This window comes from Mobula hypostoma, chromosome 3 (assembly GCF_963921235.1).
Source record: "Mobula hypostoma chromosome 3, sMobHyp1.1, whole genome shotgun sequence".
NCBI lineage: Eukaryota > Metazoa > Chordata > Chondrichthyes > Myliobatiformes > Myliobatidae > Mobula > Mobula hypostoma.
In genome coordinates, this window is record NC_086099.1 from 137,886,454 (window position 1) to 137,900,118 (window position 13,665).

Genomic DNA, 13,665 nt, shown 5'->3' on the forward strand with positions numbered 1-13,665 from the left:
TAACAGGGTGAGGGGGATTGATTCCTTTTTCAGTTAAAATTATGAAAGATATTTTGTTCTTTTTGATTGTGTCAATATTGACTGTGCAAGACACTCCTTCACAGATTGTATTGGGCAGAACTACTAGAGTAAATACATTAATTCTCAAGTAACTTGCAGTCTGTAGCATTAGAAGAAAAAAATATAAATGGCATACAATGCAATAATTTCTCCAATATATTATCAAAAATGTACTACTTAACTGTGTAATTCAAAAGTGCCAATTGCAGTCAAAAATCCTCATTCATTACCATGACCCACATAAGGAAGAGAATATTTGGCATACCTAAAAGGATTGCAATTAAGAATCCTATTTTTCTGATTGGTGAATCATTTGAGTAATCCAATATATATTTTAGTCAATCTAGTATTATGATGATTTTATAAAACAGCTCCAATATTAATTTTAAACTCATTCAATCTCCTCCCTCCCTCTATTTCTGTTTTTCACAGATTACAATAAATCACAAGAACCAAGCCCCGATGCTGAGGGCACCACCTCCCAAGAGTGGCTTTGTTTCTTCAATCATCAAGAGGACTAGGAGTTAAAGATACAAGAAAGAAAAAAAACTATGTGCATTTTTCTCTTCAAGTGAGAACAAGGAATTATGAAAAAGTTGCCCTCTCTCTCTGCTGGAATCTTGCCACGAAAGCACATACTGAAAATCTGATTTTATATAGTCGTCCTGGCCACTTACAATCATATTCAGAAAATCAGGTAATAGATGACCAAAATTGCATTAGGCACCATTAGCAGGTGAGGTTTTCCCTTACTGCAAAGGCAGAACAACCCCCTTCCCCCAAACTAAATTACTGTAGGCCATTTATTTGCACAGTTGTCATTTCTATGATTGAATATAAGAATTAAATCATGAAAGTTTTGTTGGAATGTGTGCCGTTGGTCTGTGGCATACAGATGACAAGCATTTATCTTCTACAGCAGATTTAGCCTCCCAGCTTTAACCTTTTGGCAAGTGTTGGGGAGACAATTTTTACCTCAGAGCTATTTCCTTTGCAGAAGCTTTCCTGTCATTAGGACAGAGGGCTAAAGTGATAGCAATTAAATATATTAAACTTTAATACAGAACAAACCCATTTTAAGAGCAGTTGTGTCACATTAGAAATATTTATAGGGAGTTCCTTGTCCTCTATTGAAACTAAAATGTTAACAATTCTTTAAGAATTTTGTACAGAATGTATCAGAGAACCTATTACTGGTATAATGCAGCAGTATTTTCAATCCTATTATTAGATGTACAAAATATGACGGAAAACTCTTTTGAAGCAGTTTGTCAGATCTCAGCTTTTCGTGAGATCTGACAAGTTGCTTCAAAATCAACTTTCAGAGGGGCTGGAGACTTGGGTGGGAGGTGCTCCTTTATTTCTCCTACCAATTTGCTCAAATACTGTTGCAAATGACTGAAATTGTGTACACAACATAAAAAAGCTGGCAATGCAGCTAAATTCTCTGCTAGTGATTCTGTACTTCTGATGTTTCCCACACAAAATACCATTCAGCAGAAGGGTTTACAAGAAGTCAAGGGTGAAGAGGCTGTAAGAATCTGCGATTCAGGTAATAAATGGATCTTTGTGTTATGTTTTCAGTGTCTTACACTCCAGGGCTGTAGGACAAACTCAGAATATTGTCCATAAGATCTTTTCAAGTGGCCAACTAAACAAGGAACCCCAGTTTCCTGCCAGACTTTTGTTATCTACCTTGAGCTAGGCTCAGTGATTCTTCAAGAGTAGAAATCCATTTCATTCGGCGACATTCTTTTGGTTGTCCCTTGATTTAGTAACAACAGCTGAGAAACCAATTCAATTTACCAAACCAACAATAATAGTCAGATTAGGGACAGAAACCTTGGCCCCAAAATCTCTTTTGCTCTGAAAAGCATATTAAGCAGGTTGTGCATGAAGGCCAGACTGTGTCTTTGATACAGCCTGCAGCTACAGAGTTCTGTTTTGGAATTATGTGGAGTAGCATGGGTTTTTCATGTCTGACACCAAAAAAAGAACTTTCTTACCTAGCATGGTGGAGCAAGTGTAGAAAAAAATGGTCAGGTCAGGCCAAAAGGACTCAGTAGAATAAAATTTGGGGGTTTAAATGATTAGCTGCTGAGATGAGGTTACAGTCAACTGAGGTAGGTATTCAAGAGTGATGTACTGTGGGAAACAAGCTGGGGCAGGGACTGAGAGGTGAAAGCTTGAGAGAAAGATGCAACATCAGGCTTGTTCTTCTGCTTCAAGATCACCCTATCTACAGCCTGTTCAAATGCCCGACTTCAGCAGATTCCATTTAAGCTGTCTTCATGGCCCTCGTGAAGGCTTACTCCGGCATGGGTAATCCGCGGCGCCGGTGTAACAGTGTCCGCCAGTACGCACTGCACGTATGGCTGCCACTGCTGCAAATACTCTCTTTTGCACATGTGGCTTATGGATTTATGCAAAAGCAGTCTTTTACAAAAAAAAGAAGTTTGACTAAAAGTGGGGAAACATTCAATGACTTCTTTTATGGATAAATTAAGCAGGTATAACATGACAGGATAAATGCTAAACAGTCAGGTCTGCTCTGTGAGCTATTTTCTCCATTTCCATATAAAAGCAGCACTGATTGAGAATGATTTTGGTACACAAAATGCAACTTATGATAAGTACTCATACATTTACTTAGCTAAAATTATAATGGGAATATTCAGCTTTGTCTGGACACCATTCCACACTCAACCATCCAGCTGGACGACCCATTCTCCTTTCGGGTGGACAGAACTGCTGCGACCTCCGGGAAAACCCGTGGAGGAGGTCTGTGTGTCTGCATCGATAAGAACTGGCGCCTGAATACCTCAGTAGTGGTAGCACACAGCTCACTGCAGACAGAGTTTTTAATGGTGAAGTGCAGACCCTTCTACATACCGAGGGAGTTCACTGCCATTGTGCTTATTGTTGTTTACGTCCCGCCCTGTGCAAGCGCTGTGGAGGCGATGCAGGATCTGTACGATGTAATTTGCAACCTCAAAGCCAATAACTTCGACGGTGTCTTCATTGGTGCTGGTGTCTTCAAACATGTCAACTTAAAAACAGTCCTGCCGAAGATCTACCAGCATGTTAACTTCACAATCAGCAGAGAGTATATATTAGATCTTATTGCACAAGGAGCGATTGATGGCTCTGGGAATGTACTCACTGGAATTTAGAAGAATGAGGAGGAGATCTCAATGAAACCTATCAAATGTTGAAAGGCCGAGATAGAGTGGATGTGGAGAGGATGTTTCCTGTGGTGGAGGAATCTAGCACCAGAGGGCACAGCCTCAGAATAAAGGGACATTCATTTAGAATGAAGACAAGGAGCAATTTTTTTTAGCCAGAAGGTGGAAAATCTGTGGAATTTGTTGCCACAGGTGGCTGTGGAGACCAGGATTGGGTGTATTTGAGACAGATGCTCGTAGGTTCTTGATTAGTCAGGGCATGAAAGGCTACTGGGAGAAGGCAGAAAAATGGTGCTGAGAGGGAAATGGATCAGCCATGATGAAAAGATGGAACAGAGGCGATGGGCTAGATGGGCTAAATCTGCTCCTATGGCTTATGGACGTGGTTTACACCAACGTACATGGAGCCTACAAGACTACGTTCATCCTCACCTTGGATACTATGACCACATATCCATTTTGCTAATCCCACGTAGAGACAACTGGTAAAACCCGGTCCCAGGGATATCAGGACCTGTTGAGAATATGCTACCTCAGCTTTGCAGGACTGTTTGAAAGGCACAGACTAAAGCGTGTCCAGGGAGGCATAGCAGGTCAGGTCCTGAGGGACTGTGAGGCCCAGCTATCAGAGGTCATAATGGACATCTTTAATATCTCTCTGTTCACTGTCCCTGCAGGCTTCAAGGAAGCGACCATTGCATAAGAGAGTGATGGAAACTGGCCTAAATGATTACTGCCCAGTGGCGCTAGCCTCAACAATAATGAAGTGTTTTGAGCAGCTGATAATGGAGCATATAAAATCCCACCTTCCAGCTACATTGGAACCTTTCCAGTTCCCCTACTGCTCAAACTGGTGCACTGATGATGTCATTGCCTCGGCCCTCCACTCCATCTTGTCCCACCTAGAAAATGATGCCTCATACACCTGGATGTTGTTCATTGGCTTCATCTCGGCATTTAACATGATCATCTCCCAGAGGCTATGGGTAAACTGTCCTCATTGGGACTCAACACCCCTCTCTGTAACTGGACCATGGAGGTCTTGACAGAAAGACCCTAGTGATTCCAAGTTCACAGTGACATCTCAAGCTCTATCACATTGAGCATTAGTGCACCCCCAGGGCTGTGTGCTCAGTCCACTTCCGACTCATGACTGCACTGCCAGATTCAGCTGAAACCACATCATCAAGTTCGCTGATGATACTACTGTACATAAGTTGGCCTCATCATCAACAATGATAAGTGAGCATACAGAGAGGAGGCAGAGGGGCTTGTCAAATGGTGTGAGAACAACAACCTGAGTCTCAACGTGGACAAGACAAAAGAGTCGATTGTGGACTTCAGGAAAGCACACGTCGACCACCTCCATTGCACATCAATGGGTTTGTGTAGTGATAGTGAATTGCACAAAGTTCCTTGGTGTGCATATAACACATGATCAAACCTGGACTCACAACACTTCCTTACCAGTCAAGAAGGCACAGCAGTGTCTATACTTTCTGGGGAGACTGAGGTGTGCAAGGCTCCCTGCTCCCATTCTAATAACTTTCTCCAGGAGCAGCATTGAAAATGTTGTGTCTGGCTGCATCATTGTGTGGTATGGAAGCTGCAGGACATCAGACCACAAGACCCTACAGAGAACAGGAAAAACTTCTGAGAGGATCATTGGGGTCTCCTTCCCCCCATTTGTGACATTCATCAAGAAGATTGCACACAAAGGGCCTAAAGCATTGTTGAGGATCCCTACCACCCATCCCACAATCTCTTTGACCCATTACCATCAGTGTGGAGGTGCAGAAGCATCAGAACTAGGACTGTCAGACTGGGTAACAGCTTCTTCCATTAGGCTGTGAGACTAGTGTATTCTCTGCCACTACCGAGGTCTCGTCACTAGGTCAGTGAGCTGTTTACTGTACTGTTTACCAGTGCTGCGCTTTATCACTTGCATTTTGAATTATATTCTATTAACTTATTTATTGGATAATATTTTGGTTTATGTGCTGTGTGTGATATATTTTGTGTGGGTGCACCGTGGTCCGGAGGAACATTGTTTCGTTTGGTTGTACAGTCAGATGACAATGAACTCGAACTTATAAATTTGTTTTCTTTCTACATGGCAAGCATCCATATGGGTGATGAAAGCAGATTCAGAGATAGCTTTCAAAAGGAAATTTGATACTGCATATGCTTGCAAAGGGAAAATTTATAATGGGATAGAGACTAGTTCAAAAAATCAGTACTATAGATTGAATAGGTTAATTCTGCCCTATAATACTTTGTGATTCATTACATCACCTACTAGGGAAATAGCAAGATCACTGCTGCAATTGGAATGTCTTAACCAAGATAGCAGAAGAGTTTAAAATGACTTGTAAGATTTTATATATTTGTTTGCATGTTACTATATGCAAATTGCCATTCTAAATATGTGACATTGTGATATTTTAACATTCAATATGGTGTTTTTAAAATGCTTTATTTTAATCTCAGCATGTTTGCTTGCTAAATGAAACAGCACAATTGCACATTTAATATCCTGCCCATGGCCAATTTTCAAAATTCTTTTTCTTCTGCATGCCTGGTATTAACCAGACAAAACATCCTACACAATTTGACACCTCAGCATATTTTTATCAGAACATTCCACCATTCATTTCAGCTGCAACATTGCTGATGGGTTAGACTTTCCAGCAACACAATGAGGGGTTTATTCAATTATCTTCAAAGCACCAACTGCGGCTGATTTGGTGCTTGTATCTTTATGGTATCTGTTCCTTCAGCTGCCTGTAGGAGCAGTCCTTCTGTTCTGTGGGATTCCCTTTGATGCAGTCACAGACAATGCTATTTACATCCACATTTTCAGTATTACAGAGGGAAATTCAGAATATTTCAATTTTTGCTTAGATCTCTGTGATCTATATTGGACAGTGATAGTGTAAAAAATATGTTTTAAAAGCTAGTGTGGACATACATAGGTTGGCATTCAGTCATCCTAAGGATTATCAGGTAGTTTGATGATTACCATAACCATGAGATGATCTTGTGCCATAGTGAAGTCAGCTTACACAATGAAGAAGCTCACCAAAACCTATACTTTCTGAGGAGGGTGAAGAGAGTTGAACATTGCACATCTATGCTCACATCATTCTACAGATGCACAGTAGAGAGCATCTTAACCAGCTGCATCATTGCTTCCTATGAAAACCACACTGTGGCAGCCGGGAAGGCTCTACAACGGGTCATCAAAACTACCCAAAGCATCGCTGGCACCAGCCTACCTGCCATCAAATACAGTACATACAATATATTTAGAAAGGTGCCAGAAAAGGGCCAGTAACATCAAGAAGAATCCTACACATTTGCTCATGAACTGTTTGCCCCACTCCCATCAGGAAGGAGGATATGTAGCATCCATGCCAGGACTATCAGACTCAGAAATGGTTACTTTCCCCAAGCAGTAAGACTGATCAACAACTCCATCCACTAACTCCACCACTACTTTATTATTTCCCATCAGTTTCCTTATGTACAGCCTAGCGTCACTTTATGGACACACAATACAATCAATCTATGTAAATCCGCAATCTGATGTATTTATGAGTATTGTGTTCTTTTAGCATTATTATTGTGTTATTTATTCTTTTGTGTATTTTTTGTGCTGCATTGGATCTAGAGTAACAATTATTTTGTTCTCCTTACATTTGTCTAAAGGAAATGACATTAAACACTCTTGAATCTTGAAAATAATATTTCAAAAATGCTGACAGCAATGCCAGAGATTGGAGGATTTCAACATTTTGCTTGTAATGTTTGTTCCCTGGTTTTCTAAAAGGAAACACACTTTAGCTGTTCTGGTTGGCCAAAAGATAAATTTTGATGTGGAGTTACCTCATCAAGACGCAAACACGAGGAAATCTACAGATGGGGAATTTCAAGCAACACACATAAAAGTTGCTGGTGAACGCAGCAGGCCAGGCAGCATCTATAGGTGCTGTACATGCTGCCTGGCCTGCTGCGTTCACCGGCAACTTTTATGTGTGTTACCTCATCAGGAGGCTGCTTCTTCAGTGTGAGGCAGTTCATTGAATGTGCTGGCAGTACAGGAGATCTTACCTTAAAATCTCCAGAAGTCTGTGGATCCTCCTTTTAAGAGCAGAGTCATTTAAATGACAGATGGAACATTACTAGCATTGGGATACCAGGGTAGGCACTAAGCAGTCAAACTGATGCAAGTCAGTACCTGATTGTATGCCTGGTACAAATCAACACTGCAAACATATTATTTTTCATCAAATTGTAAAGAGAAACATGATCAGATGGTTAAACTCAGTCCAATGAGCGGGACCATTATCTCTGCAGACAGGTTTGCTGTGGGTGGGTTAAAACTAAGTTGGCAGGGGGATGGGAACTGGAGTGATAGAGCTGTGGTTGGGGCAATTGGTATACAAGTCAATGCAATATAGTGAGACTGTGAGGGTGGACGGGGAGATGATTGGGCCAAAATTGCAGTCAGTGGGATAAGGTGAAGTGTAACAAGGAGGCAAAATTGAAAAGGGTGATGAGTACAGGACTGAAAATGTTATATTTGAATGCACGCTCTACATAGAATAAGATAGATGATCTTGTAGTGCATTTAGAGATTGTCAGGTATGATGTTGTGGGCATCACTGATTCATGGCTGAAAGAAGATCAAAGTTTTGAGAGTTTAACATCCAAGGATACAACTTGTATTGAAAGGACAGGCAAGTAGGCAGAGGGGGTAAGGTGGCTCTTAGAAAGAGGTGACATAGGATTGGAAGATATAGAATCCTTATGGATGGAGTTAAGAAACTGTAAGTGTAAAAAGGCCCTGACTGGGCGTTATATACAACCTCCTGAACAGTAAGTAGGATATGGGATATAAATTTCAATGGGAAATATAAAAGGCACGTTATAAGGGCAAAGTTACAGCAGTCATGAGTTATTTCAAGATGCAGGTAAATTGGGGAATCCTGAGAGAGAGAACTACGAGATGGATATTTAGAGCAGCTTGTGTTTCAGCCCACTATTTTGGATTGGGTGTTGTGCAATGAACCAGAATTGATTAGGGACCTTAAGGTGAAGGTACCTTTGGGTGACAGTGATCATAATATGACTGAATTCACACTGCAGTTTGAGAGGGAGAAGATAAGGTCAGATGTATCAGAATACAGCGGAGTAAAGGGAATTAAAGAGGCATGAGAGAGGAACAGGCCAAAGTTGATTGGAAGGGAACACTAGCAGGGATGACAACAGAACAGCAATGGCTGGAGTTTCTGGGGACATTTCAGAAGGTTACAGGGTAGATACATCCCAAAGATGCAGAAATATTCTAAAGTGAGGATGAGGCAACCACAGCTGACAAAGGGAATCAAAGACCACATAAAAGTAAAAGAAAGTGCAAATAATAGAGCGAAAGTTAGTGGGAAGTTAAAGGATTAGGATGGTTTTAAAAACTAGCTGAAGGCAACTAAAAAAGCAGACAGAGAGAAAAGATGAAATATGAAGGTAAGCTAGCCAAAAATATCAAAGTGGATACCAACAGTTTCTTTTCAGATATATAAAGAGTAAAAGGGAGGCATAAGTGGATATTGAACCACTGGAAAATTTCACTGGGGAGGTAGTAATAGGGTACAAAGAAATGATGGATGAACTTAATAAATATTTTGTGTCAGTCTTCACTGTAGAAGACACGAAGTATGCCAGAAATTCGAGAGTATCAGGGGGCAGAAGTGAGTGCAGTTGCCATTACTAAAGAGAAGGTGCTTGGGAAGCTGAAAGGTTTAAAGGTAGTTTAATCACCTGAAGCAGATGGACTATATCCCAGAGTTCTGAAAGAGGTAGCTGAAGAGATTGCGAAGGCATTAGTGATGATATTTCATGAATGTGTAGATTCTGGAATGGTTCCAGAGGACTGGAAAATTGCAAATGTCATTCTACTCTTTAAGAAGGCGGGGAGGCAGAAGAAAAGAAATTATAGACCAGTTAGCCTGACTTCAGTGAATGGGAAGATGTTAGAGTCTATCATTGAGGATGAGGTTCAAAGTACATTTATTAGCAAAGTATGTATATAGTAAACAACTTTGAGATTTGTGTCTTTACAGGCAGCCACAAAACAATGAAACCCAATAGAACCTATTAAAAAAGACTATCAGACACCCAATGTGCGAAAATAAGAACACATCATGCAAACATTAAAAAGTAAGCAAATAATATTCAGAACTAAAGTTCACAGCCACAAAGCCGGCCAACACCACAGCCAGTCCAGGAGCCCATTTAGTTGCAAGCCACACATTCTCAGTTCAGCGCAAAGACGAGTATAACTCACCAAGCAGGAAGCTTAACGTTTCTCGCCTCCAGTTCCAGTACGCTGACCTTTTCAATCTAGCCCGGCACTTAAATCAGTCAGACATCAGCTTGTTTCTCGCTCTCAGTTTCGGGATATGTGGAGGCACATGATAAATCAGGCCAAAGTCAGTAGAGTTTCCTTAAAGGGAAATCTTGCCTGAAATATCTGTTGGAATTCCTTGAGGAAATAACAGGCAGGATGGACAAAGGCAGGATGAATGAATTTACAACCAGTTCCTGCTGTTACAATCTCAGTTTACAAGGATAGATCTGGTCCTAGGGTTGAGGTTCTTAACTGGAAGAAGGCCAAATTTGAAGAAATGAGAAAGGATCTAAAAAGCGTGGATTGGGACAGGTTGTTCTCTGGCATGGATGTGATCGGTAGGTGGGAAGCCTTCAAAGCAGAAATTTTGAGAGTGCAGAATTTGTATGTTCCTGTCAGGATTAAAGGCAAGGTGAATAGGAATAAGGAACCTTGGTTCTCAAGGGATATTGCAACTCTGATAAAGAAGAAGAGAGAGTTGTATGACATGTATAGGAAGCAGGGAGTAAATAAGGTGCTTGAGGAGAATAAGAAGTGCAAGAAAATACTTAAGAAAGAAATCAGGAGGGCTAAAAGAAGACATGAGGTTGCCTTGGCAGTCAAAGTGAAGGATAATCCAAAGAGCTTTTACAGGTATATTAAGAGCAAAAGGATTGTAAGGGATAAAATTGGTCCTCTTGAAGATCAGAGTGGTCGGCTATGTGCGGAACCAAAGGAAATGGGGGAGATCTTAAATAGGTTTTTTGCATCTGTGTTTACTAAGGAAACTGGCATGAAGTCTATGGAATTAAGAGAAACAAGTAGTGAGATCATGGAAACTGTACAGATCGAAAAGGAGGAGGTCCTTGCTGTCTTGAGGAAAATTAAAGTGGATAAATCCCCAGGACCTGACAGGGTGTTCCCTCGGACCTTGAAAGAGACTAGTGTTGAAATTGCAGGGGCCCTGGCTGAAATATTTAAAATGTCGCTGTCTACAGGTGAGGTTCCGGAGGATTGGAGAGTGGCTCATGTTGTTCCGTCGTTTAAAAAAGGATCGAAAAGTATCCGGGAAATTATAGGCCAGTAAGTTTAACATTGGTAGTAGGTAAGTTTTTGGAGGGAGTACTAAGAGACAGAATCTACAAGCATTTGGATAGACTGGGACTTACTAGGGAGAGTCAACATGGCTTTGTGCATGGTAGGTCATGTTTGACCAATCTATTGGAGTTTTTCGAGGAGGTTGCCAGGAAAGTGGATGAAGGGAAGGCAGTGGATATTGTCTACATGGATTTCAGTAAGGCCTTTGACAAGGTCCCACATGGGAGGCTAGTTAGGAAAATTCAGTTGCTAGGTATACATGGAGAGGTGGTAAATTGGATTAGACATTGGCTCGATGGAAGAAGCCAGAGAGTGGTGGTAGAAAATTGCTTCTCTGAGTGGAGGCCTGTGACTAGTGGTGTGCCACAGGGATCAGTGCTGGGTCCATTGTTATTTGTCATCTATATCAATGATCTGGATGATAATGTGGTAAATTGGATCAGCAAGTTTGCTGATGATACAAAGATTGGAGGTGTAGTAGACAGTGAAGAAGGTTTTCAGAGCCTGCAGAGGGACTTCGACCAGCTGGAAAAATGGGCTAAAAAATGGCAGATGGAGTTTAATACTGACAAGTGTGAGGTATTGCACGTTGGAAGGACAAACCAACGTAGAACATACAGGGTTAATGGTAAAGCACCGAGGAGTGCAGTGGAACAGAGGGATCTGAGAATACAGATACAAAATTCCCTAAAAGTGGCGTCACAGGTAGATAGGGTCATAAAGAGAGCTTTTGGTACATTGGCCTTTATTAATCAAAGTACGGAGTATAAGAGCTGGAATGTTATGATGCGGTTGTATAAGGCATTGGTGAGGCCGAATCTGGAGTTTTGTGTTCAGTTTTGGTCACCAAATTACAGGAAGGATGTAAATAAGGTTGAAAGAGTGCAGAGAAGGTTTACAAGGATGTTGCTGGGACTTGAGAAACTCAGTTACAGAGAAAGGTTGAATAGGTTGGGACTTTATTCCCTGGAGCGTAGAAGAATGAGGGGAGATTTGATAGAGGTATATAAAATTATGATGGGTATAGATAGAGTGAATGCAAGCAGACTTTTTCCACTGAGGCAAGGGGAGAAAAAAACCAGAGGACATGGGTTAAGGGTGAGGGGGGAAAAGTTTAAAGGGAACATTAGGGGGGGCTTCTTCACACTGAGAGTGGTGGGAGTATGGAATGAGCTGCCAGACGAGGTGGTAAATGCGGGTTCTTTTTTAACATTTAAGAATAAATTGGACAGATACATGGATGGGAGGTGTATGGAGGGATATGATCCGTGTGCAGGTCAGTGGGACTAAGCAGAAAATGGTTTGGCACAGCCAAGAAGGGCCAAAGGGCCTGTTTCTGTGCTGTAGTTTCTATGGTTTCCCGCCGTTACAATCTCAGTTTAACTTTCGATCCACTCCCTTGTGTATCGACGAATTGTGTATGCAACATAAAAAATACATAAAGCAAACAGCATAAAACTAATACGGTATTGGCAATTCTGCAGGAACACAATACAAACAACATTAGAATCCCACCAACCCTGCACCTCATCTAAGGCATCTACTACTTTTTAGTACACCCGTGCTGAACTTCCAAACAGAGACTAAACATTCACATTACGCTGTTACATTCACAATCACAATCAGTAATTTAGACAAAAGGTACACTTTGGCACAACTTTTACGAGATATTGCCTGGTAGTTAAGTTACAGGAAAACTGACCGACTAGGCCAGTGAGGAACTTTGCAGAAGCCACGCTATCCAACGCCGATGCCTTCACTCGTGAAAATCTAAAGCATCCACATGTAAAACATGTCAAATTACTGATAGTCTCGATTCGCCAACAAGCATAAAGAAATTCACATGGATATCGTCAATTAATACTCAGCGTTCCTCACCATGCCCAGTATCTCTGGGAGGAACTTAATCCCAAAGCCCCACCAGCTTCTTCTGAGAAAACAAAATTGGTCTCCCCACTATCCCGCGTGTGCGTAAGGACATCACCGTCTCCAATTAAAGGCACAGACAACTATTCTAGCAATACTCAGATGGATGCCCAAGTACACTTTTAATGATAACGAATAACATTCGATGGTCACCCGGTTACATTCTGCCCTGCATTCAAGTAATCGTCCTCGATTACTCGCTCACTACAATGGTACTTTTAACCTCCTTAACTGCTTCTCTAAAGAGAACTGAACTGAGACTAGCCAGTATCTCAGACACTGCGGCCGGACTTATGGAGGACTCATTAAGGACTGACCTTGGTTCGTGATGTGGGTTAGGGTGCTGTCCAGCACTTACTCGTTTACTCCTGCGGGGTGTTGCGACAGGAGGGCTACCGACCTCCGCCCCTGCATTAGCAGTCGTCGGCTCTCCAGTCTCAGTTCCAGGTGTCATATTTTCAGCAGATATGCTGTCTAGGCTAGGGTCAAAACTCTGTGCACCCTGTTCTGACATATCTTCTACCAATATCACACCATTTTCTGAATCCTCAGAATCTGATTCATGCCCCAGGGGTGAGCTGGCCTAAGTTACTGGAGTTTGCAGACTCCTTCAGGTAGCTGGAGTGGGATGGTTCTCACCGGCCCTGATGTCTACCCTGTTCACCCTCTTGCTCGGCCCACCCTCCCAAGGTTCCACTGTGTATATATTGCCTAGTACCTCTACCACACTGTAGATAGTTGAGTTCCAAGCATCCTGGATCTTATTACGGCCTAATGGTTTGTTCCTCAGGTAAACCAGTGCATTCACATCAATTTTGGGACAGTACACTGTCCTCCTACCAGGCAATGCGTTCTGCCACCTTCTGTTCAGAGTATTCTTTTGCTCTGGCATGCACATCCCTCAGTCGGCTGTGGTGTACAGCTAGCCAGTCATATTTCCAGTCCACAGTCTGTTCTTGCCCCAGCAGAGCATCCATGGGCAAGTGGGGATCCACCCCAAACAACAAA

General features: G+C 41.9%; 1 protein-coding gene across 1 annotated transcript in view; it reads left to right on the forward strand.

Annotated features, from left to right (window-relative positions):
* Positions 1 to 4,718, forward strand: part of dgkb (diacylglycerol kinase, beta) — an 828,029-nt gene extending 823,311 nt beyond the window's left edge. Inside the window, exon 25 of the mRNA XM_063043771.1 lies at positions 493 to 4,718. Within this exon, the coding sequence (XP_062899841.1) occupies positions 493 to 588 (96 nt within the window). The 3' untranslated portion in view covers positions 589 to 4,718. The remainder of the gene's footprint in view (positions 1 to 492) is intronic.
* The last annotated feature ends 8,947 nt before the right edge of the window (positions 4,719 to 13,665 follow it).